The 27,817-nt window shown below is 40.3% G+C and overlaps 2 protein-coding genes across 4 annotated transcripts; both read left to right on the forward strand.

The window, feature by feature from the left end:
• The first annotated feature begins 3,022 nt into the window (after positions 1 to 3,022).
• On the forward strand, positions 3,023 to 18,815 carry cabp1b (calcium binding protein 1b). Of its 3 annotated transcripts, none has more exons than XM_061061525.1 (8): positions 3,025 to 3,944; positions 14,097 to 14,264; positions 15,138 to 15,168; positions 15,275 to 15,418; positions 15,621 to 15,730; positions 16,248 to 16,322; positions 16,427 to 16,499; positions 17,231 to 18,815. In XM_061061525.1, the coding sequence occupies exons 1-8, from the start codon at positions 3,291 to 3,293 to the stop codon at positions 17,254 to 17,256; spliced, it is 1,281 nt and encodes a 426-aa protein (XP_060917508.1). In that variant the 5' UTR covers positions 3,025 to 3,290; the 3' UTR covers positions 17,257 to 18,815. The 3 variants fall into 3 exon arrangements, with proteins under 3 accessions (XP_060917510.1, XP_060917508.1, XP_060917511.1); XM_061061528.1 differs by lacking the exon at positions 3,025 to 3,944 and adding an exon at positions 10,734 to 11,272; XM_061061527.1 differs by lacking the exon at positions 14,097 to 14,264 and having other exon boundaries at positions 3,023 to 3,944.
• A 187-nt stretch (positions 18,816 to 19,002) lies between these two features.
• Positions 19,003 to 27,725, forward strand: LOC132992486 (glycerol-3-phosphate acyltransferase 4-like). The gene is made up of 13 exons (XM_061061794.1): positions 19,003 to 19,347; positions 20,094 to 20,383; positions 21,746 to 21,815; positions 21,918 to 22,212; positions 22,570 to 22,644; positions 22,866 to 22,955; positions 23,385 to 23,478; positions 23,612 to 23,727; positions 25,652 to 25,707; positions 25,801 to 25,886; positions 25,969 to 26,097; positions 26,199 to 26,278; positions 26,681 to 27,725. The coding sequence occupies exons 2-13, from the start codon at positions 20,216 to 20,218 to the stop codon at positions 26,841 to 26,843; spliced, it is 1,422 nt and encodes a 473-aa protein (XP_060917777.1). The 5' UTR covers positions 19,003 to 19,347; positions 20,094 to 20,215; the 3' UTR covers positions 26,844 to 27,725.
• Positions 27,726 to 27,817: the final 92 nt, after the last annotated feature.

Genomic DNA, 27,817 nt, shown 5'->3' on the forward strand with positions numbered 1-27,817 from the left:
TTGGATGATTCAGATGACGGGGCTCTTTCTTCACCTTGTCGGCCCCAAGCTGCTGCGTGGTTAATTATTTACCCTGCTGATGAATCTTTCAGTGATACCAAACTGCGCCAGGGGACGAGGTTAATAGGGATGCGAGATGTGATCAAGGATAAAGTTACAGTCAGGGAATTATTCAGGATTGAAAATAAAAAAACATTACCTCATGTCACTGCAAAAGTCAAGCACAGGACGGCTTTGCTTTCATGTAGAAGTTAATTAATGGGACGACATATGATACTTACAACACTAAATTAAAAAAATTATGATCACTTACCAAAAGCTCTTCAAAATAAAAAATCTCCAAAATGATTTCATACATTTTGTTATGTCTTGATACTAGTTTTTCTGTATATGAGAAATGTCTGCCATTGTTGTCTTTTTAATTTCTATACTTCAATGCCTGAACAGCAGCACAAAGTCCACTCACTTATACTTATAGCACTTAAAGCCCTCTTGAGCTAAAGCTGTTTTAGCCTTTTTGTGGGTCATTTTTTACACAAAGAACAGTATTTTACTGAATATTCAGTTGTGAGCCCCAAGCAGCAGCGGTGTGCATGATAACACTTGTCATGAAAGTTAGTTTGGCCATCTGACCTGCAGAGTGTTGCATGTGGGGGTTGGAGGGACTGGGGAGAAACAAAACAAAAAAATGAAAGTTACGTAGCCCCTGAACAAATAAAATCACATTTAAAACAAAAAAGCTAAATTGCTGTTTTTCAAAAAATAAAAAATACATTTCTCAGACATAATATTTTTGTTGTTTTGAATTATTACGGCATGCTACATTTTCCGGTTCTTTTTTACTCTCACGGTCTCTGCGGACATAAAATGGGCCATATTGAACCCTGAGGCTTGTACGGACCCTGCTGCAGTCCAGTGGTCACAGAAAGAGAGAGTGAGGACGAGTGGTAGTTGGTGTATGAAGAGCAACATAACAAGGAAGTGCAGGATATCTAAAATGAAGAATAATAAAATGATTAACACTGCCAAAATTGCCCGCCATTTTTTTTATACTCTGCATACAATTGTGTCATGAATGTCATGTTTGTGCACACATTTGTACTTGGAAAATGTTGGTTAACCATGCTCTACACATGAATTACACAGCTTGCTCTTGATGCACACGTTGTATATTTTATATGAAAAGTATAGTATGACGCTTCTAATCCCCCCCACCCTCGTCCTCTTTCGTTATCAGATGTGGGGGGTGGGTGGGTGGCAGAGGTGTAAACACTGTTTGTCAAAATATTCATCTGTAAAAAGCACAATAATATAAGATTAGTGTCAAGATGTTGACAGGACTATAGGCCTGTACTGCAACTGACAAACTAAATACCTGATAGAGACCCAACACATTAACAAAATGTGTAGCATTGGTGACATTTGTGCACTTCAGATGAGATTCACAGAAGAGCAGAAAGTAGCAAAGAAGTGAAAACAGGCCGATGTTGGAGGGCGGGGGATGGGAGCGATGGAGTGAAGATACTTTGCCTCAGAGGAGGAAGAGACACAGATGTCAGAGAACAAAAAATCCCCAGAGAGAGAGAGAGAGAGAGAGAGAGAGGGTAAAATCTGCTCATGTCTCAGCCTTGTGCTCTGTGTAACACAGTTCGTGAGAGCTGGAGTGTCTAATTGGCACTTTACATTAACATCATTACATACGTTTCTGCCCTGCGTCCCTGGACATCTGCTGTGAGGATTATGACCCTGGGTGTGCAGATGGGAGGAAACTCATGCTTTAATTTTCTGTATTGTTATTTTTTTTTTTTAACTTACTGTACTGATATGTTTTGAGTAACCCAAAGTATATTCCTGCCTTTGCACCTTAAACCCTCACTATACAACCATGTTGATGATGTTTGTTTTTGACTCATTCTGGCACACGCTGGCCGGCTAATTGAGGGTGATGGAGAAAACATTGAAACTAATGTTCAGGTAGAGGGAAGATTACCTTTTACTTTTTCATTTATAATATGGTTTGTTTTTGCCTTTAGAGGGGATTAAAACATTTCTATAATATATGGATCCTTTAACACGATGAATAATCATTTTCAATAGCTTGGGACCAGTGGTGTAGTGGTGCCTGAAGAAGTGGGTATACTCTTCATTTTTCCCAAATATTTTGTTTAAGTTTCCCGTCCAGCGAAGGATAAACGACCTCTGTTACTAACAGTGACATAGGACTCCTCTTGCATATTTAGCCAGTGCATGCTAGCCAATTAGAGGCAAAGGGTCGTCCCTTCACCATCCTAGGAATTGCAGCATCCTACTGAAAATGGTCAATCAATTAATGGTGTGAATCAGAGGAGATTTAGAATACCCTGTGGCGACTGAAAAACAAGAGGGTATACTGCATATACCTGCGTATACCCTGCACTAGATCACTGCTTGGGACCCATGGCAGTTGAATATTAACTCTGAAATTGCCTCCCTTGATGAGAGATAGAAAACTGTCTTTTTTTTTTAAACAAGAGATCAAATTAATGGGTATTTTTGGTGATAAGATATCTTCTCACATAAAGTGACTTGGTACACTCCTTTTATTTAGAGGAGACAAATATCAAAAACTTTATTGTGCTGTTGATTTGCTTCTCTTTTCCTCTTTTCTGGTTAGTGTATCTCAGTGCAGACTGAATACACGTCGCCACGGTGTTCAATCCAAAAAGATTATGTTACTATTCAACGCTACAGTTAAAAGAATACTAAAAAGGGGGTGCTTTTGACATGCTTTAAAGGGACTTCTGTCCTCTGGCGCTGACGTCACCGTAGCCACTTAGAGTTTGGAGTGCCTCTCATGGTGTCTGATCTTTTCTCTATTGATGCCTGTAAGATTTATCAAGGTGTATTTCTGAAAGCCGGTTATTTAGATCCTGTCAGAGTTCTGCAATAATATCGTGATGAAAGAGCACCAATCGAGCAGTTCATTGTGGGAGAAATGATCTGCAGTGACGTGGGTCTTAATGAACTCTGCGTTTGAACTGCGTGTCAAAACAGTGCAGCTGTCAGCCAAAGTTAGCGGAGCCCCCGTGAAGCGTCATACTGACCGCCTGAGTGACAGATCAGCTGCTGCTTCACCTTCATCAACTTTAACAGTGATGGTGGAGTGTGTGGCTGTAGATTAGAGTGCGGGTGCCGCTGGCTGCAGATGAACACCTGCACGTGGCGGATCGAGGACCTCCTTCCTTCTCCTGTAACTCGACCTCCAGCCTCCAGCAGCTTCACTTCGCTTCACAGGCAAGACACAGAGAACCATGAGCTCTCTGCCTAAAAGCGAGTCCACCACCTCTCTGCTCAGATCCTCGGGGCTTCAACGCAGGTCCGGGCACTCAAATAACGATCCTCATGATCACCGAAGAAACCGAACTCAGCATCCCGCCGGAGCTGGAGGCGGAGGGGATGCGGGCTGGACGGAGGAGTGCGAAACTAGCGCTCAGAGACCACTCTGCCAACCGAGACAATCAGAGTCCAGAAATATGGGTGATCACCGCGTGCAGAAGAGCCACTCGCACCGGCAGCAGAGCCACCTGGATGATGGTTACGCACACGAGGACGTAAGGCACAGGATGAGTCGGCATCATAAGGAACGCACCAAGTCCTCCAGGTCTAAACACCCGCATCATCACCACGACTCCTCCAGAGGTGAGCAGCCTCAGCAGAGCGGCCCCCGGCAGGACAAGAGGACCTCTCCGACTCCATCCTATCCCAAACAAGAGGACGAGGCGGCTCTCTTCTTCGAACCCAGAGAGAGAGTGATCACCGGGTCCTCCTCAAGTCTTAGCTCGGATCCTCCGGCCACCAGCGCACCTGTCCAGCCCTCCTCCAGACGCAAAGCAAAAAGACTGAGCGCGACCCCTTCTGAGTATGATTCCAGTCTGCATCCCATAGTGAAGTCCGTCTTTGGGCAGGTGAGTGGGAATTAATGGGATTTAAAGTTTTGAAACGGCTCAAAAAGCTGCTCCAATTTACACACATCAATATGCATTTGATTATTTTTTTTTTAACCCTTTCAGTGCACAAAATCCATATTTAGATTTTCTCTTTTTCCTTTGAAATACAATGCAGCAAAATGGAAGCACTTCATTTTTACTCATGGCTCACTAATGTATTTGACTTGTGGGTGATTTGAAGAATGCAGAGGGCAAAATTTGAAGCTGACGCTTTAACATAATGCTAGGTCTTTTAACTGAATAAGTCTTATATATTAAACAAAACTAGTTCTGTTGACACCAATGTACAGTCATTTTGTTTAATTGATACAAAGTTACCATTTGCTATTGTCAATATAAATTGATTTTGTGGCCATGTATGATCCCCTATAAAACAAAAACAAAACAAAAACACACAAAGAAAAACACACAAAAATGAAAATGAAAGACCTTAATGGATGCAATTAATCTGGAGATTTAGGGATAATTCCTCCAATTTAGACAGTTAAAGATGCAGGGAAATATTACAAAAAAAAATAAGAAAGCCAATTAACAAAACTTAGAAATTAGTTCAAATCCAATATCAGTTTTACGAGATAAAAATAATGTAGACTCAGCATCTAATCTTCACATTGTATCCATTATGAGAGTGGCAAGGTGCCACTGGCAGACTCAGGATGTTTGAGGGTCATGGGCAGAAATGATAAAAAAGGGCACCTAATCTATGCGGTATGGCACCAGTGCACAAAAAGTCATCATACATATATAGTGAAATAGATAGAAACCCTGGTGATGATTAAGTGCTTTTTATTATATAATTTCAACTACTACACATCTGTGATAAAACACACAAGGAACTACTATTTAACCATTTATTTCAGAAAGATACACAGCTGAGGATGGTAGTGAGAATATCACTTTGTGTCCACTAAGAGGGCCCACTAGAGGACACTTTATCATGTTTTATCTACCGCAGGGGCACCTAAGAGGGCACTTGTTTTTACATTAGGGCACAACGGGGGTTAGTGTTCGTAGGTGTAGGTTCATGCAGCCTGCACCTTCACTCACCCCAGTTTAGCCAATTAAAAATAGATGCATGCATGCAGTCCAAATCTAGCTCCTGTTTTGTATCTGGTGTCCCATCAGCTTCATGGTGGAGGGGCTGCAATCTGTCAAGCATCCCACTATGAAAACAACCGCTTTCATTGTAGCCGTCACCTGAGCCACATTGTGGGGATCAATTTTCCTCAGTGTGGAAAACTTTCTAATGAAGAGAGAGCTTGTCACTCTAATACAGGAACACACAAATACACACACAGGTAAGTAAAACAATCTCCCTATACGGATACACACTGAAGGGATAATTAAATAAGAATTCAAATGAAAGGCAATCCACCTTCAAAACTAATAAAAAAACTACCAAATAGATGGTTTTGAGGGAATGTCGATGTCAAATCCACTAGGTTTTCTGCAACATGCTGCACTCTGCCCAGATCTGTACAGAACATTAATCTACAGTGCCATCTTTTTTTTTCTAGTTTCATTGAAATCCTTCTCTCTCTGAGTGATAAAAAGCTCAAGAGGAGACAATTACCTCCCTGAACGCTAATGTGTTCCAGAAATAACTCCTCTCAATCCAGGCCAGAGCTCCAATCAGTCTTAGGGGTTCCAGCGAGGCAAAATCCATTCAGCGCTGTGCGACATGAGCTCGCTGCAGCTGCTGACGTGTGTGGAAGTAGCAGATGTTTGTCATATAGATCCGAAATGTGGATATTCTTACAGCTTCTTGGAACAGTGACTTAAGTGTTGTGCTGTTGTACATTTTTATTAATGACAACTACTCAATAACATAATAACTCAAACCCACACGTTAGAATTTTAGCTGCAAAGTGATTATCTGTGATGTCACTATGAGGTCATCAGATGTAGTTGTCGAAAGTGAGTGTACATGTCTGAGTCAACACCACTTGAAAGAATTAAGAAAGAGCCAAAGATGTCTGTGTGAAAAAAAGAATAAAGAGAAAATAGTAGATTTAAACAGTTTAAGGACGCATATTTTTGCACCTGCTCAGAATCTTACCCAAGCTGTTTTATTCTAGTCAGCGTGCAGTCACAATAACAGCCTTTAATGCTGCATGAATAGATGTGGTATAGTCTGCGCTGAATACAGGGGTGAGATATTCCACACTACAAATTGTCTCATTTCACATTTTCTTATGTAACATCAAGATCTGCATGCAGTTCTTTACAGAACTCACTCGCTGCCAGTGGAAGAAGCTAAAAATAGAACATCAAGACCTGATTATGGAAGACTGGAGGAGGAAAGGTTTTTTTTGTGTGTGTGTGTGTGTGTGTGTATGTGTGTGTGTGTGTGTGTGTGTGTGTGTGTGTGTGTGTGTGTGTGTGTGTGTGTGTGTGTGTGTGTGTGTGTGTGTGAAAATGCTAATAATTTGGCAGGCACGTTACCTGAAGGAGCAAATTTAAAAAAAGGGACAATAAAGAAACATGTGCAGCACTATAATATTCATAAAAGATATCATGATTATAAAAATTCTAGTTTGGATAAGGATCTACGTTAGCTGTGTTTTGAATGTGTTTTGCAGCTCTGTGACTCAGATTTTGATGCTGTGATTTTTTGCTTTTGTATTGTGAAGATTTGTGTATTTAAAGCAGGCTTTTTAAACTATTGAGGTTACACAAGACACCTTGTTCAAGGACAGAGCATGATTGTTTTTGTCCCAGTAGAAATGTAGTTTCTGTTCTAAGAGATTCGGAACAAGCACTCATTTTTTCATGACCTTCAGTGACCTTGCTTTCAGAATCCTTACTGGAAATCTGGAGATTTCAGGACAGAGCTCTTATTCAAATTCTGTTTTACTGCAGATAAATGTATTACTAAGTAGATAGCAATTTTCATTTTAAATTAGCTTTGGATTAAAGGAAGTGTGTGTGAACCAGCAGAGGGAGCAAGCACTGCTTGTACTAATAGGCCTGAACTCAGAGTGTGTGTGTGATTGAGAGAGTAACAGCCTCGAGTGTCACATCAGTGAGACAAGAGAAGTGAAAGAGCAGGAAAAGAAAGTGAAGGAAGCGAGACAATCGGATAAATCAGGGGAAGGACACAGAACAACACAGGAAAAGATAGACTTTGCTGGCAGGCCTGATGATTCTTACATAAAACAAATTCCCACTTTCCTGCTCGTCTCCTGACTCCTCTGAGGACAATGTGAGGAAAGGTCCAAATGCACAGATTAGCCCCTCACTTTCTCGCCTGGTTTCCTGTTACTCATCTCAGTCACTTACATTTCCTGTCTGCCGTTTCTGCTCTTTTTTTTTCTGCTGCTCGTACAAAATCAGCCTTCTCTATTATTCCCCTCTCCTCTGCTGGGGTCACGCTGCCCTTGATGATGTCTGAGAGGGAGTGAAACGAGAGGGAAATGAGGAGAAAGATCGGAGTGCAAAGAGAGCAGCACCATCATGTTCATGCCAGCATATGCCTCAAGTATATCTAGAGTGTAAGTGGCTATTTTTAGACCCACATGGATATTTTTATATCAGTGCCGGCTGAGAAGGAGGTAGATTCACTCTTTGGTTTAAATCCCCTTTTGAGATGGGGATTAGGCAGGGAAATAGAAGTATGTGTGCGTACAACTGCACGCCGTGCACGTGTGTGTGTGATGATGCTAAATATTTATGTAGAACCTGAGGCTGAGAGGGAGTATCACTGGGAGAGAGGGAGTCTAAGGAGGAGCAGGGAATACAAATCAAAGAGTCAGAAGAAAATCAACAGAGGTTGAACCACTTGTATGAAAGATGCTGATATTTTCCCTGCGACATGAAAAGATACTGAAATACCAGAATATGAGAATCGAAGTTTGAGCTAAACAGAATTAATGAAATGCAGAAAAAAACTGTGACGTCTAGGCTCTACAAGAAGATGACGCAAGTGTGCAGTGTTTTTTAGACTGCCAGTCAGAAACAAAAGCGCAAAAATCTCCCTTTGTCTTCATTAGAATTCATTGGAGGAACTACGTCATTTGAGCATTACAAAAAACTACAAAATAAAATATATCTGAGATACTTTGGATCCATTATAACAAAACAATAATTGCCAATTTGATGGCAAGGTCATGTGAGCTTGTTATTAATACATCAATCCATCAGTTCCCCCTTGAACATCTCTCAGCTCATTGAACACGTTTGATGGCAGTGGTTGAAACAGGATTATATTTGACCTCAAAATCATCATTAAAGTGAGTCATTATTTATATTTCCTTTTAAGGAATCCCCACATAGATTTTAGTGCATTGTGTGTCGATAAATAAGCAAAAATCTCGTTCTAATAAACGTATTAATATCCAGATAAATGTCCTGTTGGTATGTAGTGTGTAAGCAGTTATGTAAAAGTGTAAAGTGTGTGTCTGTGTTAGTGTGAGAGGGCGAGGGATACAGCCTGGGAGAGAGAGAGAGAGAGAGAGAGAGCGAGAGAGACAGAGAGGGATATGGGGAGGAATAGATCTCATGGCCGTGCCCACTATACACTGTGACATTATGAGAGCTGACGGTTCCTGTGTCTGACGTCTGATGTGTTCTGAAGTTCACAATGAGCCTGCGGTGAGAGGCTGGATGAATCATTCTCAGAAGCATACAGACGAGAAGCGCAGATATTGAATAGGAGCGAGATCAGCGGCAACTCCAGAGTGAATGTGTTTATTAAAATCACAGAATAGACAAGGTTGCGTAGGAGAGACGAAACAAGGATGTTTAACAGTGTAGAAATTGTCGCCACGGAAGTCAGCTCAGGAGAGAATACTGCTGGTACAAAGCTAATTTGAGGTTTTACACTGTATGTTGTGATTTAGTCTCGTCGACAGTGGAGGATGAAACACTAGAGTTAATCTTCACTGGAAAATGTGTTTTGCATGTCCTAACTTCTCCTGGATGCTTGACCTTAGCTCTGTAGAATGACGTCTGAGATTTACTGTGAAGGTCAGGCTGTATTAATTTGTTTGACAATAAAATACAAATGTACCAGTACAATTTTATGACAACACAACAACAGCATTGATAGGAAGCCATGTCTCAGTATGGAAAATATGAAGAAGAAACTAGAAACAGGCTGTAAAGAAAAGGTATTTTGACTTTTTGTGGAAACCATTTGTAAATTATAAAAAATTAGCAGTCTCTCTTGAGTAAAGTAACAAGGATAAGATGGGAAAATACTCCATTACAAGTTATAGTATAGTTATATTGCTGCAGTCGCTGCAAGCAATGCTTTAAGCTAGCAAATTAAGCTAGCAAGTTTCATCCTTTAAACGCCTTCTTAAAGGAAGAATGTGCGACATTTTACACAGAAATCAAGTTTGTCCTCTGTAAATGTCTCTCTGAGTCATGACTGTCTACAACGTGTGAGAAGCGCCAGCTGTATTGTTGTAGGAGCCATTTTTACATCATGTTTAAATGGACAGGACGGCCTTGCATATAAAGCGGTTTTAGTCAAGGACTAGAGAAAAGAAGGATAACATACTCACTACTTATTTGGATGTCACGTAAGTGTCTTTAGATCACGGTCATTCCGTGTCAATGTATGTACAACATGAAGCTAGGAGTTTACCAAAGTGTGCTAACATTAGCCTGCTAACACAACAATGCAGGCCACAGGCAATTGCAGCTCGAGCAAATGACAATTTTGTCCGCTGCTTGCGCTTAACGGTGCTTAATTATGGTGTGTTATACAGTAATTGATAACTCCTTCGTGCTAAAGTGAGTGGAGAGGGGTTGGAGGTGTGTGGCTAGAGGAGAGCTTCAGGATAGCGAAGGTGTCGCTAAACAGCGGTTTGTTTTAGTTTCATGCTGGTGCTCAAAGGCGACATCTACTGGATCAAAAATGTGCGCGTTCTTCCTTTAAAATCAAACTTCTATAAACGTGCTGTATGTATAAAAGAAGTGTATTTACCCTGACCTTGTGTTAAGATTCAATCGCCCACTGGTGTGATTTGATTTGGACCTGTCTACACCACATGAGATGTTAGGGCTCTTGCTGTCTGTCTGCCCGTTTGAGTTGTACGGGTCATTGAGTCCATGCGGTCGAGTATAAGTGCAAGTACATATACTACAAATATAACTGCCTATTGTTACTGTACACTGCTGCTTTTAGAGGGGTTCTATCTTTGGAAGCACTCACTTCTTCAAATATAGTACATCCCATTAAATATGTGTGGATGAAAGAAAATGAGAGAGAGCATTTTTGGCTGTGTGTTTGTGTGTCTGTGTTTGCATTTGCACGTGTTTTGGTTTGCATCCTTTGTGGTTGAGGATCCAAATTTTTGCCTTTGAACTGAGTCCATGCCCTTCAAGCTTAACATGACTTTGTGTTACATCTACATGTGTGTGTCAGAGAGGGGGGGGGAGAGAGAGAGAGAGAGAGAGGGGAGAGAGAGGATGCTTTGGGAAGAATGGGGAAAGATGAGAGAGTAGGGGGCGAAAAAGAGTGAGCGTGTGTTATATTTTTAGCTCCACAGCCCCACATCCCTGTGTGTTTAATCAAGTGTATGTGTGTGTGTGTGTAAGAGTGTGCTTGTGTATACGCGTGTGCACGCATGTTTGGATTAGTGTCTCCATCTTCTCGCTCAGGGGAAGGTAATATGCTTGTCCGAACTGAATTCTTCTGTCATTCGCATAGATGATTTAAAACTGGGGAGGAGGGGACGATAGTAAGGAAAAAAGAGCAAGAGAGAGAGAGACTGGGAGAGAGAGAGAGAGTGAGTGAGAGAGATAGAGAGAGGGTAGAGGGGAGGGAGGAAATACACTGTAGGAGAGAGAGGATGGAATGAATAAGCAATCTTGCTTTTCCTCCTCTTGGCGCTTGCATCTCGCTCTGATTGCATGCATGCTTCCTCTCCCTCGCTTATCTCTGTGTTGTTCCGATTCTGTCTTTGTTCCTGTTTACATATTTCCTCCTTTGTCTCAGTGTCCCCTCCCCTCGTCCCTCCCAGCGTCCTCACCACTAGGTCCTCCCTGTACACTCATCCGTCCCTCTCCTCCCTACCTCCTATGACACCTCTCCTCCTCTCCCTGCCTTTTCCCAAATGTCCTCTTATATTAGCCAATGACCCTTTGAACCCTCTCCCCCTTTCTGATCACCCCTATTCCCATGCATGCCCCGGAACACACGCAAACACACATGCATACACGTACAGGCATATACACCCACACCAACAAAGTTAAAGAAAAAACATAAAACCAGGAAGGATTTTCTGTTTGCAATGGGCAACTCTGTAAAGTCGCTTAAAATTTTCACCAAGAAGGTAAGGTCCGCTCTGAGGCTTTTTCATTCTCCCTGAATCCCCCTGAGTGTTGATGCATGTTTGTCTCGTGGTGTGTCCCAAACCTGACCGACTGGACATGTACTGACTAAAAACCCTTTGTGTTGTCTGACTGGTTCATTAACAAACTGTTTACCTGCATTTTGTGTTACTGGAGTCTGAGCAAATTGGAGAATACTGGAAGTGTATAGCGTTTAGAGTTTGCCAACAGAAAGGCTTAATGTTTGAGTGTTTTTGGTTTTCTTTAAAGGTCATTCTGCTTGTACTTTATGAGTTGCAGTGACATTAGCCGACAGTTAGCATCTTATTATGTCTTTATTTGGATACAAGTACTTTCTGTGCTCATTAGTGCGTTGTAGCTTTCCCTGGAAACCTTTTTAGACAAAGGTCAGAGGATGTGGTCAGTTGGTGCTACTTAATGTTCAGTTAGATTCGGAGCAGGCCAATTTCAATCAAACTTCAGTAAGTATAAATCTGCTCCTGTGAATGGTGACCCGTCAACAAAAATGCTGCAAACTGGTGTGCTGCTTCAGTTACATCAGAATAGCAAAATTGGAAAAACTGAAATTGAGTCTTTTATACGACAAGAATAATGCATGATTGAGATATAAGCATCCGTAAAGGCTCAACAAGATAACCTCGGTTCATACGAAACATCTCTTGCATCTGCTGCCCTTCATCGTGCGCTTGACTCCTCAGTCTTATAGGCAGACAGCCGCGCAAATATATTTGACTTCATATGAGCAGCTGCACACCCTTGAGGAAGCCCAGTATGACAAGTAACTGTTGATACCATCTGTGCAGAATTTGGGTTGGAGTGCGAGAGTTTCTTCATCTATTTTCTGACCCTGCTCCAGGACTATTATTATATATTTTTTAAATTCATTATATAACTATAAGCGCAGGGCATTCGTAGTACTTCTTTGGCACGTTGTACCCAAAGACAGTTTTGCTCCATGCATCACTTGGTCAGATTACCCAGTGGGCATCCGTTCCTGCGGTGGAGACTGTAGGAATGCTCGAATTGACAAAGTAACAGATGGAAAGTGAAGGTCATTTGTAGAGCAAACAATGTGTAAATTTTCATGTATTTGTATGCATATTCAATTGTCATTATGTATTCATGTAGATGTTTTATGTTACTGTAAAGAAAAAAAAATGGAGATTGGTAGTAGCTCATATCTGAGAGATTTGAGCAGCAACAGAGACGTTGTCTTGGTGATTCACTGTGACAGTTGGGCCACTTCACTTGCTTTATCTGGATTTTCCACCTCTGAGTTGGATGATAAACTGCAGTAATTGAAGACTTGGCAAAATGTTCATGTTTTATTACACAAAGAGATTATAAGCTTTGAACTCAGTTCATATTTGCTTGGCAAATGTGTAGCATATAGTCGAACATTTCTAACAGTCTCTGGTGTTTTCTGCCTTTAACCTAAGATAAGGCTGTTATGCTCTGTAAGTTGAATATTAGTCAGAACAATGGTCAGGCTGTATTTGGCTTATTTACAGTAACCTTTTTTATGTCCACTGGCAGGCAGTGATTTCCCATTTTTAATTAACCTGTAGCTCTCCCTGTAATTGGGATCAGTGCTATGAAAGCAACTTTTGGCCCCTGGTTGATTGGCTAATTGGTGATTATAATTAAATGGCTGGCTGAACTTCAGCCTCATCTTCTGCATGACACAATTATTTTAAAATATGCACACAAAAAAACTTTGCTAACATCCGTATTTACCTCAACATGCCTTCTCAATAAACTGTCATCTTTTAAAACCCTTAGACCATGCAGATACTGCACATGCAGTATTTCTACCACTAGTATAATTTAGACTGTTTTATTAGTCATGTGTTCTAGGTTTATAGTGTGCCCACGTAGATGCTGTCGTTTCCTACTACCAGTAACGTGGGTGTCGAAAGATAACTCTGTGACATGATCATATCACAGTTAGGTATGATCAGAGTTCTTTATTTGGTGTCAAAAATGAAAGTGTACTCTAAGTGTGGGTGTTAATAATTAATCATATGGAAACTTTTTTGCACACATGTATGATAATTATGTTACATTTGGATCGGGGAGTTGGGCTCTAAACACTCATTGAAACATGTCATTTTACCTTCATATTCATTTGCAAATAGATCTGACCCAGGGTTTCTTTTACAGATGTTTGATCATCTTACTGCCGGTGTTTCTTGACCCATATGATCCTGCTGTAGCGTAAGAGCTCCCTGATCTCAGGAGTTACTTTGATCAGTGAGTGTTATAACCGTTAGACCCGCAGTTGAAATTACAGAACTAGAGTCATAGTTTTTAATCATCTGTAATAGTAATTAAGACAACAAATGTGTTTAAGAAAGATGAATAAAATAACATAAAGATTGGTTTTAACGAGTCAGTGTGACATAAAAGAGGCGTTGCATCGAAACTCCACCATTAGCATTATTTATTATAACACATTCAATTGTGGCTTTTAATATCCTGTGGTGCAGAATTGTGACCCACAGACACATTCATGGAAGGCATCAGTTGCTCTTGTCATAATGAATTACAACCTCTGACTGGGGGAGGGGAGGGGGGGGGGTTTACTCCAACATGACCTGACTCCAAACCTCACCCTGACTGACAGACATATGTTTGTCACCTCTGATCCTGCTTTTGACTCCCCTCACACCCTCTTTCCTTCCATCAACACCCCCCCCCCCCCCCCCTTGTTGACACCATGCTGCCACATTCTTAGTCACGGTCTCTACCCCTGTCTTTGCCCCTGCTCCCATGTCTGGCCCCCCGCCCGGGATGCTGCTCTAGGACCAGAAGAAGAACTACAAAGCAGTGCAGTCCTGTGAGGAGGGGGGCTCTGGGGGGGCCTATCTTGAGCCACTAATAGCCATGGCCCAGAACGGAGGCAACATGCACAACGTACTGGGGCCTGCATGCATCTTTCTACGCAAGGGCTTCGCTGAGAGCCGGCAGGCTGTACGTAAGTCCAGACATCATCATGTGCATGCAAACCAAGAGATTAGCACAAAGCACATGCACATTATCAGGAACATGCCATGAACATGTGTAGGAAATAGCACATACTGTAAAGCATGTACACAAGCGTGGTGAAACTGAGAAGATGGTATGTTTACTACATTAATCACTTTTTTATACAGATCATTTGCTGCTTAGAATGGTGTGAGTGTGTGACTGTGTTCATGCATGAGACTGTATCAATCATAAAGATAGTGGACATTTGTAGCAGGAAGAAGGGTTAATAAAGAGGTGGATTGGTGATGACAGGGATTCTATTTACATACGGATAATTTCTTAGTTTTCAAGGCCTTTTTATTCAAGAAAACAGGGATGTTCTTTATCTTAGATTACTGTTGTTTTATTGATTGTTCTAACAAGCTCTCACATGACTAACGGATGACGGGATCCAGATCTGACTGGCAAACACAGGAGCTGCCGGATACTTTTCTGACTTTACTTTGTCTCTGCATTTTAATAATTCTTGACACATACACCTACACTACAGATAAACTGAATGGTATTGGTTCCTTTTGACAAATATGAATACATTGTGCTTTTTTTTAATCCCTTTATCTAATGTGTTATTTTTCTTCAGTGTCGCAGAGTGCCAGAGGTCTGCAGGTTTTCTTCCGCAGGTGATGTCACTGCTAAGCTCTTCCTGTCTGACTGGAGGGAAACCAGCAGGCTCCTGGCACTCTGCTGCGACACGTACCTGTAGTTGCTTTTTTTTTTTTTTTTACAGCATCACATTGTGAGAGGAATGCTGCACACTGGCCTAATTTCAAAATATCAGCAGTATGTGCACTAACCTTGCACTCTGATCCTTTACAGGACCGAGAGTTGAGGCCAGAAGAAATGGATGGTATGTCATATTGTATTTCAGGATGACGAGGAATGTCAAAATAATCCAAATTTATCGTAATTGTCACATCGGTCACACGTTCATACCCTATCTCTGTTGGTCTCAGAGCTGCGTGAAGCGTTCAAAGAGTTCGACAAAGATAAAGATGGGTTCATCGGCTGTAAAGACCTGGGAAACTGCATGAGAACGATGGGCTACATGCCAACAGAGATGGAGCTGATTGAACTGAGTCAGCAGATCAACATGAACTGTAAGTGTGTTTCATTTTAAAGTGTGTATGAAATAGATTGGAAAAAAAAAACATCCAGCTTCTCATGATGTCATTGCAGAAAGTTTGAGTTATTAACTTTCAGAGCAAATATGTCTCAGGCTTTATCATCCAATACAAAGCAGTGTCATTTTATCCTTGAGATTATTGCAGCTTCCTTTTTGCTTTTCAATCCCTCGAACAGTGGGAGGACACGTCGACTTTGAGGACTTTGTAGAGCTCATGGGGCCAAAACTTCTGGCTGAGACTGCAGACATGATTGGGGTCAAAGAGCTGAGGGATGCTTTTAAGGAGGTGAGGAGATTGGATGGATGGATTGTTGATCCCGCGGGACATTCAGACATGTTTAGAATAGCATTGAAAGGTTTTTATTTTTTATTTTTTTTAAATGAAGTTAAGAACACCAGGGTGGAATGTTGAATTAAAATGAGTACAGTTTTCTTTTTTTTATGCCTTTATTGAGAGACAGGACAGTGTTTATCTTTGGAAATTGGGGACAGAGATGATGGGGAATGATATGTGGGAAAGGAGTCACAGGTCAGGTTTGAACCTGGGCTGTCTTATAGATTTTTAAAAAAATGAATTAATGAGCTAAAGCCAAAATAAAACATAAAGTCAAACAAAAAATATATTTTTTAGTAGGATGTTCAACATAATATCAACAACATTTTTTCAACTAAAATAATGACAGTTGGTGGGGTAAACTTTGGGATTTAAAAGACAAGAGACTAAGAGAGTTTTTTGTTCTAGTTATGGCTCCATTCGGTTTAATGCTTTATCTGTTTTTGTCCCTGTTTTTTTTTAACCTCAGTTTGACACTAATGGTGATGGCCAGATCAGCACAGCCGAACTCAGAGAAGCCATGAAAAAACTTTTAGGACAACAGGTACATAGCTGCTGGGAGAGTCTGTCCTCCCGTTCGTAACTCTCCATCAATCATGTTGTCTAATCAATGAGCCACACACATTCACCACGGCCTGACTGTTTCAGGTTGGACACAGAGATCTGGAGGACATACTGCGAGACATCGACCTTAACGGAGACGGACACGTGGACTTTGAAGGTAAAGAATCCGATGCAGTATGTGAAAGCATACTTTTAAATGAATCCAGCACAACACATCTCAATGTGCGCTGAGCCTCATATGTTGGTGTCTTCCTACTTGCATCACTCTGTGTGACACATGCACATTTCAAAGCAAAAGCCAAAAGTCCAAACATGTGTGTAGCAGTTATCCCAACACACTGCTGATAGCTAGGTGAAGGGATGAAGGCAGCAGGACTGTCTGTCAGATTACCTCCCTACCAAGGGATTATGTCACCTCATAGATTACCCACAGAGAAAAAGATGCAAACAGGCTGTCAGGGATGAAAATATTAGAAACTACTGCTGCTTTTCACAACATGATTTCACATTTCCTCTACATACTGTGTGCAGAAAGTGTGCACAAGTTACAAGTAAGGAATCTTTCTTCTGCTGTCGTTAACTGGGATGGTTAAGTAAACCTGAAGCTTAAATGAACAGAAAGATAATACTTTAAAATCAAACCATGCATATCCAGTTGCAAACAAATCTCATACTAAAATAAAAGCCCCTTTGCAAAGAAGAATTGAAACTTGTTTGAGCACTTACTGTGACAAGAACTGGTCACTATTAATCTATGAAGTGTCTCTTTCTGAGCAAGCAGCTGGGCCTCCCTACATATCCACCCAGCCATAAATCACTAAAAATCAGAGTTCTGTTTACTAAAGTGGGCACTGGTGCTAACAAACTGCCTTTTACTTTCTTTTTCAGAATTTGTGCGGATGATGTCTCGATGAGTTTCCGGACAGCTATTCGTCAGAGTTAAAAACCCACACATGGATTCTGGATACTGCTGCTGCTGCAGGAAGAAGAGGAGAAAGACGAGCACAGAGTCCTGTTGGATGTTGAACTTCTGAACTGTCAATGAACAAGGAAAACAAAAACATATCAACCCTGCCCTGAAACTGCCACGCTGAAGCACAAAGGCTGACGACTACAGCCGGGAGTGACACTGTTGATTTTATGCAGCTGCTGTTTCTTCAAGCATAAACAAAACCAACAGCTGCATTTCTGGCTTTTACAAAGTATATTTTCAGAAAGCACATTTCCTTAAGTAATAACAACATTTCTAATGCTGATGTGGCTGCATTGTAAAGAGTATTTGAGTTGTTACGCTCAAAGTATCATCAAAATGAATAAATGTAGCAGTAAATAAGATGTACTTTAAACAACAAAATGCCAGCAAAAAGCCAAACCTACACAGCACATCATTTTCTAATGCAGAGGACATCTTAAGCACATAACATATGGCAATATGGAAAGATTTTATGCGATCATGTTAAGGCTTTGTGTTTGTGTTTTTGTGCGTTCTGATGTTTCTCTCCAGCCTTTACTATAAATGTAAGATGTCCTTTATGGCTACTGTCAAACCCTGGTAAAGAAAAGCCAGTAATGTTTTGTAATTTTGTGTAATGTAGCACTGATGCAGTTCTTAATAACATTATACCTACCTTACTGTGATATACATGTCATTTTCAGTGTGCAAAAGACATCTTCATCTGCAAAAAAAAATCTCTCTGTGTACAGTGAGTTGCATCTTTTACTTATTTGATTTCATGTGTTTCGCTTATTCTGAATATTACTTTGCATGAATACTCTGAGATTGACCAATCATCAACACCTTCATTCTCATTGGTAAATTATCAAACCGAAGGTGTAAGCTCTACATGAGAGAGAGATTATGTCAATGCTTCTTAGCAGAGGTCTTTGAAATTTGTATTTATTTGTTGGGGTTTTGTGAGTTTAATGGATCTGAAGAACAGTACAGAAGACATTTCAACACTGTTGCAACAACTCGACATTTAACTTTTTTTTTTTTTTTTTTACGTCAAAATGTCATGAACAATCAACTTCCTCCAAACCCGCTCTCCCCAGCATAATAAGGAAAAAAACTACAATTTGCTCCACACGACCATTAAGTGTTTGTAAAGTAGCAGGATATCATCTCTTTATGCACACAAAAAAGGCCAAAGAAAGTTTACAAAACATAATTTGAGTCTTATTCAGTCTAATGCATAAGTACGCATCAATCCATGATATATGATTTATAATTGGATTATATTTTTAAAATGGGTGTTTGAAATGCTGGTTGGTTCCCCTGGGTGGCAAAAACGATGATTTGTCTGTTCATACATGGACAAATGGGAATATGCATGCTTTAAAGTTAAGGTATTCCTCTAATGGGAAATCTTACTTTGTGATTTTATGTGTCTTAACTGTGTGAAACTATGCATGCAAGAAACAACAGGAATTTGTAGCAGAATATATAAAAATAAAGATTTTTATTGGAACTTGATCACATAGGCATTGTCTCTGAAATGGTGTGCATGTGTGTGTGTGTGTGTCTATGACTATTACAGGAGAAGTGGACAGGAAAATAACATCTAGAGTGCAGAATCTTCAGACAGCAGGTGCGCTGGTTAACTATCCTGTTTGATTCATAAAATGTAGGCTATATCAACAGTATGCAAATTGAAAGTTTGTATATCTTAAAATTGTAATGTAATAACATTTCAGTATGAATGAATGTTAACAAGTTGGTTAATTACTATATGTTTACATAGTCTCCGGTTGAAGTACTCACTGTAATCAGATTAACCCTCCAGCCCACGGTGCAGTGACAGCAGTGCTCATTGGCCACCTGTTGCCATGGAGACTCAATACAACTCTGTCTGTACAGTTAGCATGTTGCTAACAGCCTGTAAAGCGAAGCACAGAATCAGAAATCCTTGAGTATTATAGCCTGGGTTGTCCATATGGAGAATTAACCGACTGCCTGTTATCCAACTCCTCCTGCAGCTCAAGAGTAGCGTTAAATCCGGAGGAAGGTAAGAGCCATAACACAACAGCTAGGCCAATTCGGCCAATAATGTAGAATAATTTAAAGATACCTTTTAAGCGTCGTTCCTGGATATCAGTAGTTCGGACGTTTCGGACACGTCATTACTCCGGAAGTGGCCACTAGCTACCATCATAACAAGTGTTCTGCCTTTTTTTTTTTGTTGTTGTTGTTGTTTTTGCACTTATTTTATTAATTGAAAGCTGAGATATATTTCCAGTCATTTAATTATCATATATTCAAAATATTTAATGTATATTTTTAATAGTAAAATATTTGCAAGATGGCATGTTTTCCCATATATCATCTTTTCGTTTTCCGTATCTTGTTTTTAATTTAATTCCAATTTACTCAATGCATTTGCGTGATTCAAGCACACTTTGGTTTGTCAACAGTATGACGAATTAAATGAACTCATTGATGAAAATCAAGCAATCCTGAACCCTTCTAAAAGTTATCTGAGTTTACTGGTGTACAGTGAAGCTCCCTGGCCAGTTTCCCTCACTACACTGTTCAGTTCGACTCACTACCACTGGGTCTAGTATAAGTTGTCATTGTAATAACAATTATTTAAGATGGCCGTCAGTAAATAGTATGATGTTGCTCAAAAGGTCACATAGTAAATTACAATGTGGAGAGAGTCACCTTAAAGAGAGAACATAGGATTGTATAAGGTGTACTTCTTATGACACATTTTCAAATACTGTATTTCTTTGCTTTCTTTGTCACACGCAGGTAATGAGTCACTCCTGAGATAAAGTTCAGCTACGGCTTTGGACCCCACGACTTTGAACAGACTTAGTTTTCATGCTTGTGTGCAGTCTTTGCTCACTGTCTCCCCTCTCCTGTTGGGTAGCATGACCTGGCTTACATTTCCTGGTGATAACCTGCTTTACCGATGTCTAAGCATCACCATCACTGTGTGGTTGACTCTTCTAATAGTTTTCACAATTGTGCCAGCTGTATTTGGGGTCTCTGTTGGGGTCCGCAGACTCTACATCAGGACACTTCTCAAAATCTTTGAGGTGAGTTTGACGTCTTCTCAATTTCATTTTAAGGCTACAAAATCAAATACTTTTTTACTCACGTGTAGTTGATACATTGTTTGTGTATCTATTTATTTTATCAAATGTCTTTTCCCGTAAATTGCTTTTTTATTACCAATCTCCGTGATTTTATTTTGAAAAATGGATTCCGTGTGACATGGATGGGACCCCAGAGTTCAGTGAGATTGTTAGAGGCACAGGGATTGTTTCTGCTTCCATTTCCTCAGAGACTTAGATTTTCGGAACAGTCCCCTGGGAGGAACAAAGCTTTTAGCCGTGGGACTACCATCTGAGGTTGTGTCGAGCCTTGATACCACAGGGACCTAAAGCTCCTGGGATGATGTTCATCTACAAGCATGTTTGAGGATTTTATAGAGTACAGAGAGTACAAGGCACTTACCCTCACAGGGGCAGCCCCTCATGATAGTGGTAGCTGTGATCGAATATTGATGTTGTTTTTACGACGTACCATCTCATGTCTGAAAGTTTTTTTGCAAAATGATTTTCTCATGGATTATATTAAAAAGTGGATGTAGCCACTGTAATGTCACCCATTGGTTTTTTGGGGACAATAGTTTGCAGCCTCTAGGTAGGCATTTTTCTGTCGTCATCTTGTTTTTTAAAGCCATTAATTACCATATTTAGATCACAGTGAGGATGTACTTTGATGACCATCCACTTTTGTAATAACTTGAAAGCCACACCCCTAAGCCTGGCATGACGCTCCGCATATTTTAATGGAATTGGTAACAGCAAATAAAAGGTGAACATTATGCTGTGTTGAAAGTTTTTTTGTCTTCTTCTTTACAGTAACTGGAAAAATCTTTACTTTGTCCTGTTACTGTACAATCTACTCTGTACCATCTACATGTGTGTGTCCAATTCCTCTTTTTAGCCCTGGGTACCTTCTGTTGGAATCAGGTGTATGGTGTTTTTGTGTGAGCAACAGGAAGCCTTGTCTAGGGCTGACTAATCACTTGTTATGGGGCAGGTCTCTAAGGACTTGGTGTTGAAGTGTGAGTCCACTTCGGTATTTTACTTGGAGTTCACACCAATTAATTGTTCCCTAGTTTTAAGTTCTAGGTGGCACAGACACCTGATCCATCAAAATTGTGAATTACTCATGCTTGAATAAATCAGACCAAGGGTAAAAGTGTGCGACTGAAATTGGACCACAACTGTGTTACATTGTTCTCATATGCACAGCCTTCTGCTGCCCATATTCATTTTGAACCTCCAATGCGGTTAACGACCTGCGACGCTTATTTAATGTAAAAACTTGAAGCAACTAAAAAAAATGAATTACATCAGCTTTGACATGTTTTTCCCCTCCTAAATCAGTGGGCTACCTCACGAATTGAGATGGGAGCAAAGGAAAAGAATCAGGAACTCTATAAACCATATAGCAACGGTAAATTAGTAATATTTCAACATTTCCTTATCATGAAGCTCACTCAACCTTTGTCATCTTGACCATTAACTCAAATGCATTCCATTTTTGTTCGCATGGCAGGAATCATTGCCAAAGAACCACCGTCCTCTTTGCAGCAGGAGATCCAGGAGCTCCGGGGTCCCACCAGCTGTCTCGGCTCGACAGAGTTCGAGATGGGCGACATCTTCTACTTCTGCAAGAGAGGCGTGGAGAGCATCGTGGATGACGAGGTCACCAAGTGCTTTTCGGCCCAGGAACTGGAAAGCTGGAATTTGCTGACTCGGAGCAACTACAACTTCCGTCATATAAGTGTGAGACTCACCGTGGTGTGGGGGCTGGGAGTGTTCGTCCGCTACGGCGTCCTGCTGCCTCTCAGGTCAGAGCAGCACACAGGCGGGTTTTGTGATAGATGTGGCAGATTCATTTCATATTATAAAAGCTGAGAATCTATTAAGTACTGCTTTACCCTTAAGCTACAAGCAATAGGCTATACCAGCCCTGGCGCAAAACAAACCACAAATAAAAAAGCATTTGAAAAAGGGGGTTCCTATATATACAAACACATTTATGTTGGAATTCACAAGAGTGTTGAAATGCAATCACAACTGCATGATAATTTAGCTAAAATGATTGTAATGTATTTGGTTTAAGACCTAATACACAGAAGATGCCCAGGCATAAATTGGTCTATACTGCTTGTTGAGTTGGATTCACCTCCTGTTCTTTTCTGCAGGGTTACTCTGGCGGTCACTGGCATTAGTCTGCTGCTTGTCCTGACTACTTTGGTGGGTTTTTTACCAAGTAGAGAGTAAGTTTCCTCCAGTTCTTCCTTCAGTTTGGGCCTGCATGCTAAGATAGGTCGTCATAATAAAGGTTGAAAGAAGGACGAATGACTGGCTGGGGTTTTCATTTAAAGCCAAACTGTTTGAAACTATGATTCTTTGTCCTCACAAGCTGTTTGATACATTTTTGAAGTGTTCATCCTGATAAAGTGTATAAATATTCGGGCATTGTGCCTTATGTCTCCAGGTTAAGGTTCTTCCTGAGTGAGAAGATTCATCTGTTGTGTTATCGCTTCTGTGTTCGAGCTCTTACAGCAGTCATCACCTATCATAACAGGTACAACATTATTTATGTTATTTAAATACCTTTAAAAAGAATGATCTGTACCCCTAGTGCAATACAGATTTTCATTAATGATACCCCCTTTGATATGAAGACTGTATTCATGGCCCAAACTGTTTAACCCTTCTGAAGCCAGTGGGATGTAAGAAAATACATTATTAGTGGAACTGGAACAACACTGATCCCAAACATTGTGCTATCTTTGACTGTAATTATTTCTCAACTTGCACCAGCACCCCACTATAATCGTTAAATTATTTAATGTCACTGTTTATTTACCTTAAACAAGTTGATTTTTTTGTATCAATGCATTGATTGGCATTCCTGATACCTAGTCCTCTTTTAATCTGAAGTAGTTGCTTCTTTTGAGACAAGATATTTGTTACATGTTATCAAGGTGTATGTTTGTGTCTTAAATTTCAGACAGAACAAACCCCAAAATGGTAGCATCTGTGTGGCCAATCACACAACACCCATTGATGTCATCATCCTGGCCAATGATGGCTGCTACTCTATGGTAGAAAAGTTTGTGCGTGTCTGTGTTGTTGTTGTTTTTTCAGTGTTTAGCCCTCATAAGAATGTGATGTCGTGAAAAAAATAGACACTTTTTTCGATAATAACAAATGAAAAACAATGTTTGTCACTCTCAGGTTGGACAGCTGCACAGGGGGTTGATGGGAGCGATCCAGAGAGCGATGGCCAAGTCCTCGACTCACATCTGGTTTGAAAGATCAGAAGTGAAAGACAGACACCTAGTGGCCAAAAGGTAACACTGCATCATCTCAGTTTCAGCAGTGCTCTCAGCTACAGCAATGGTCACTAGTAGTACCACTATGTAGTATGCTGAGCTTGTAGAAAATTCAATTTACAATAATGTGTTAACCTCTGGATATGTCTTTGTTAGTCGTATTTAATGGGAGCTGTGCATGGAAATGCACAAACCTATCAGCAAAAAATGAATTGAAATATTAACTTGAAAGTCCTTTTTAACATTCAACGCGTTTCGACCTTACTGAGTCTTCGTTAGGACATAATTGATAAAGATGAGACAGGTGCTCAAATAGGGTGTCATGTGACGTCATGGTCACATGATACATTTCAAACATCTGATTAAGATGTAAACAAACACAGCGACTCATATATTATGACACAAAAATATTTCAGAACTTGTTTAAGTACGGTAGGATGCCATGAAAGAATAAGTTCAATGCAAAGCACACACATACAATGTTACAAAATTACAAAGTTGTCACAGACGAGACAATGCATATATAATTAAATAAAAGCAAAGTGGAAGAATAACCACCACCAGGATCACTTCATTATGTGTTGAATCATAGAAAAAATGCTATAATGATGGTAAACCCAAGACTGCACGGAACTGGAGGTGAAAAACACAGTTCAAGAAACAGTAAGGCCGTACACCATCAAGACAAGACACATACTCTTCAGATGGGCATTAGTCTGGAAATTAAGTCACAGACATTGATATTGATAGACAGAAGGCATATATATGACATTAGCAAAACCAGTTAGAGAAAAGGAGAGAAATCAATCTTCTCGTTAAGGCCGGGGAAGGAAGTGACCCTGAGTGTGTAGATCCAAAAGGTTTCCCGTTGAAGGAGGCGTTTGAGTTTATCACCTCCTCTAAGGCTTTTGGGAATTACTTCAGTGGCCATGACTTTTAAATTTTCTGAGTTTGTGTGGCCTGCTGTGTGGAAGTGCTGTGCCATAGGGTAGTTCGGGTTTTTAGTCCTTATGGCGTATTTATGTTCAGCCAGTCTGTCACGCAGTCTGCGTTTCATGCGGCCAACATAAAAACAGCCACATTCACATTCAAGTCTGAATACGACATGTGTCGTGTTGCAGTTAGCAAAGCTGCGGCAGTGAAAAGTCTTGTTCTTAAAAGTGTCCACAATGTCTTGTCTCTTTTCATGTTGTCACAGTGGTTACAGGCTCCACATCTGTAGGTTCCTACAACACTAAAACACTGAGCTGAGGGTGGTATCACTCAGCAGGATGTCCCAGTTCTTTTGCACAATGTGTTTTATGTCTTAAGCCATGTTACTGTATTGGGTGGAGAAAAAGATCCTTGACGGTTGTTGTTCCGCACTAGATCTTTTGTTAAAAAGTTGGTCTATATCTGTGATACATGTCCTCAGCTTGGTGTTCAAAATCATCGTTGTCGTCACAGATCCTCCTCAGTCTTTGGAACTGGCCGTAAGGGATGTTGGAAATCAGACTTTTAGGGTGAAAACTGTCTGCACTTAGTAAAGTGTTTCTGTCACTGCTCTTCTGAAAAATCGACGTGTGTAAATATGCATGAGTGTCAGCAGTGACTTTCAGGTCAAGGGAGTTTATCTCTGTGTTGCTATATTCCATGCTGAGTTTAATGTTGGGATTAGTGGAATTCAGGTACTCATGGAAGTCAACACATACGCAGACAGCAATTGTTTAATCTTGATTATCTTGTTTTCATGATCTTTAAAACTTGATTAATTTCTGAGCCCTATTTCAACTTGAAATGCTATTAAGTATGCCTATATAATGATATGGTTTTGGTTAATGTTTCAATTGAAACAGTTCAGACCTGGTTAGAACATCATTTGGCTTAAATTTTTAGAAATTAGGCTAAATGCAATATTAGAGAAGATATAGAGATTTTGATCACTTTAACTTTGTAATTGCAGGCTTAGTAATCACGTTTCTGACAAAACCAAACAGCCCATCCTGATCTTCCCTGAGGGTTTGTATGGTGACTCCTTTCTCATAAACACACCTTAAAATCATATGAGGTTGATTGACCGTTCCAATAAGAGGCTTGTGCTGTCCTTTCCAGGTACCTGCATCAACAACACTTCAGTGATGATGTTTAAGAAGGGCAGCTTTGAAATCGGCTGCACTGTCTATCCAGTTGCCATTAAGGTAAGAACTACTTTTTTTTTTCCTCCTTTTTTCTTGCTTTGCTCTTACATCTACTTGTCACAACCATTTCTTGGTCTCGCAGTATGATCCTCTATTTGGAGATCCTTTCTGGAACAGCAGTACTTTTGGTTTGGTGAATTATCTGCTGAGGATGATGAGTAGCTGGGCCATTGTGTGCAGTGTTTGGTACCTGCCGCCTATGAACCGAGAGGTGAAACCCTAACTCAACTTTCACATCAACTGTTGTGTTTTTCAGAGACTGCAGTACTTTTGCACCCGATTTTTTTTCTCAGCCTGTTTTGTATTACATAGGAAGGGGAGGATGCAGTTCAGTTTGCCAACAGAGTGAAAGCAGCCATAGCTGCGCAAGGAGGACTAGTGGATCTCATTTGGTGAGTCATTAACTGAGTTTCCATCCAAATGTTGTGCAGATCTTAATTTAATCTTCTAAATTGCAGAACAATTTCTCTGCATTTACTCCCACTGTTTTGAGAATATTAGGAGTTGACTCGTCAAGTAGAGCAGTAGGTGGTGCTATTCTCCAGTCAGAATAGCACCACCTACTGCTGATAGTTAAATTTTTTGTTTTCTAAAGATTGGGTATTTCATTTTTTTTTTTTTTGTCATTTGCAGAATTTGAAAATGTTAATTGAGGGAAGCACCTAAAAACATGAACAATATCAGTAAAGAAGTAGTTTTGAGAGTTAAAATGTTTGTAATGCCATGGTGATTGTAAAAGAAGTGAATATGACCACTGATGATGGGTCTGTGTGTGATTCTCTCTTCCCTCTCAGGGATGGAGGACTGAAACGAGCTAAAGTGAAAGAGGCTTTCAAAGAAGAGCAGCAAAGACTTTACAGTCAAGTTCTCGTGGGAGAGCAGGAACACGGGGACCAAAGTGACAACAAACATTTAGAGGAGGAAAAAAGCAAACAAGATACAACAAATGGAAAATGACAGCAGAGGAAATGTGTGACTTTGAGAGCAGTACTTCTTTTTTTCCACGATATTTATTTCTGATTTCTGTTTTTGAAAGAATTGTATTTATTGAAATTGTTTATGTGATGTGAAATTAGAGGAATGGTTAAACTTACAGTACAGCATGTTTTACAGTGAGGGATGTAGACACCTTAATGTTCTTTTGTCTTTTTAAATTATTCAACATTAAGTGATCTCAAAATAAATTTCTGCCTTATTTATATTGCAGTATTGAACTTGAAATTGTATTGCAGATGACCCTCTTTGTATCCAATTTTTTTTGCAAAGAAGAGAATCTTTAAACAAGTGAATGTAGGGGCGACGGTGGCCTAGCGGTTAGTTTTGCGCACACCATGTGCAGAGGCTGTAGTCCTCATAGCTGGCGTCCCGGGTTCAAATCTGGCCTATGGCTCTTTTCCCGAATGTCATTCCCCACTCGTTCTCCTGATTTATGATTCTAACACTGTCCTGTTTCTACAATTAAGGCATAAAAAAAACCCAAATAAGCCTTTAAAAAAAAAAACAAGTGAATGTAGCCATTAAGAAAACAATAACTCAAGTTGTAGTCCAACAGACGTTACACCAGTCAGACAGACACACTAGAAGTCAGTGCCATCAGTTGTGCGTCACTTTGCTAATTGGCTCAAGGCTCTATATGGGTCTTAACCTGTAATCTTTACAGGGTCAGTGCACAATGTATGCCACAGACAAAAGGAGGCTTTATTTTTCGCTCTCTTTTTAAAACGGATGCTTGTCTACAAAGGATTTGAATATTTGACATGAAAAGAATTGGGAAAGAAATGGTTGTTAAACAGCAGGAGTCAGTGTTCAAACAAAGAAGAATCCATATTGTAGCATCAACATTTTTACACAACAATAGATAACAAATCAAAATGCAGACTTTCAAAGACGGCCTGTCTGACAAACATTTTTCATACCCAACTTGTCCTTCT

Source organism: Labrus mixtus, chromosome 17 (genome assembly GCF_963584025.1).
Source record: "Labrus mixtus chromosome 17, fLabMix1.1, whole genome shotgun sequence".
NCBI classification, from domain to species: Eukaryota; Metazoa; Chordata; class Actinopteri; order Labriformes; family Labridae; genus Labrus; species Labrus mixtus.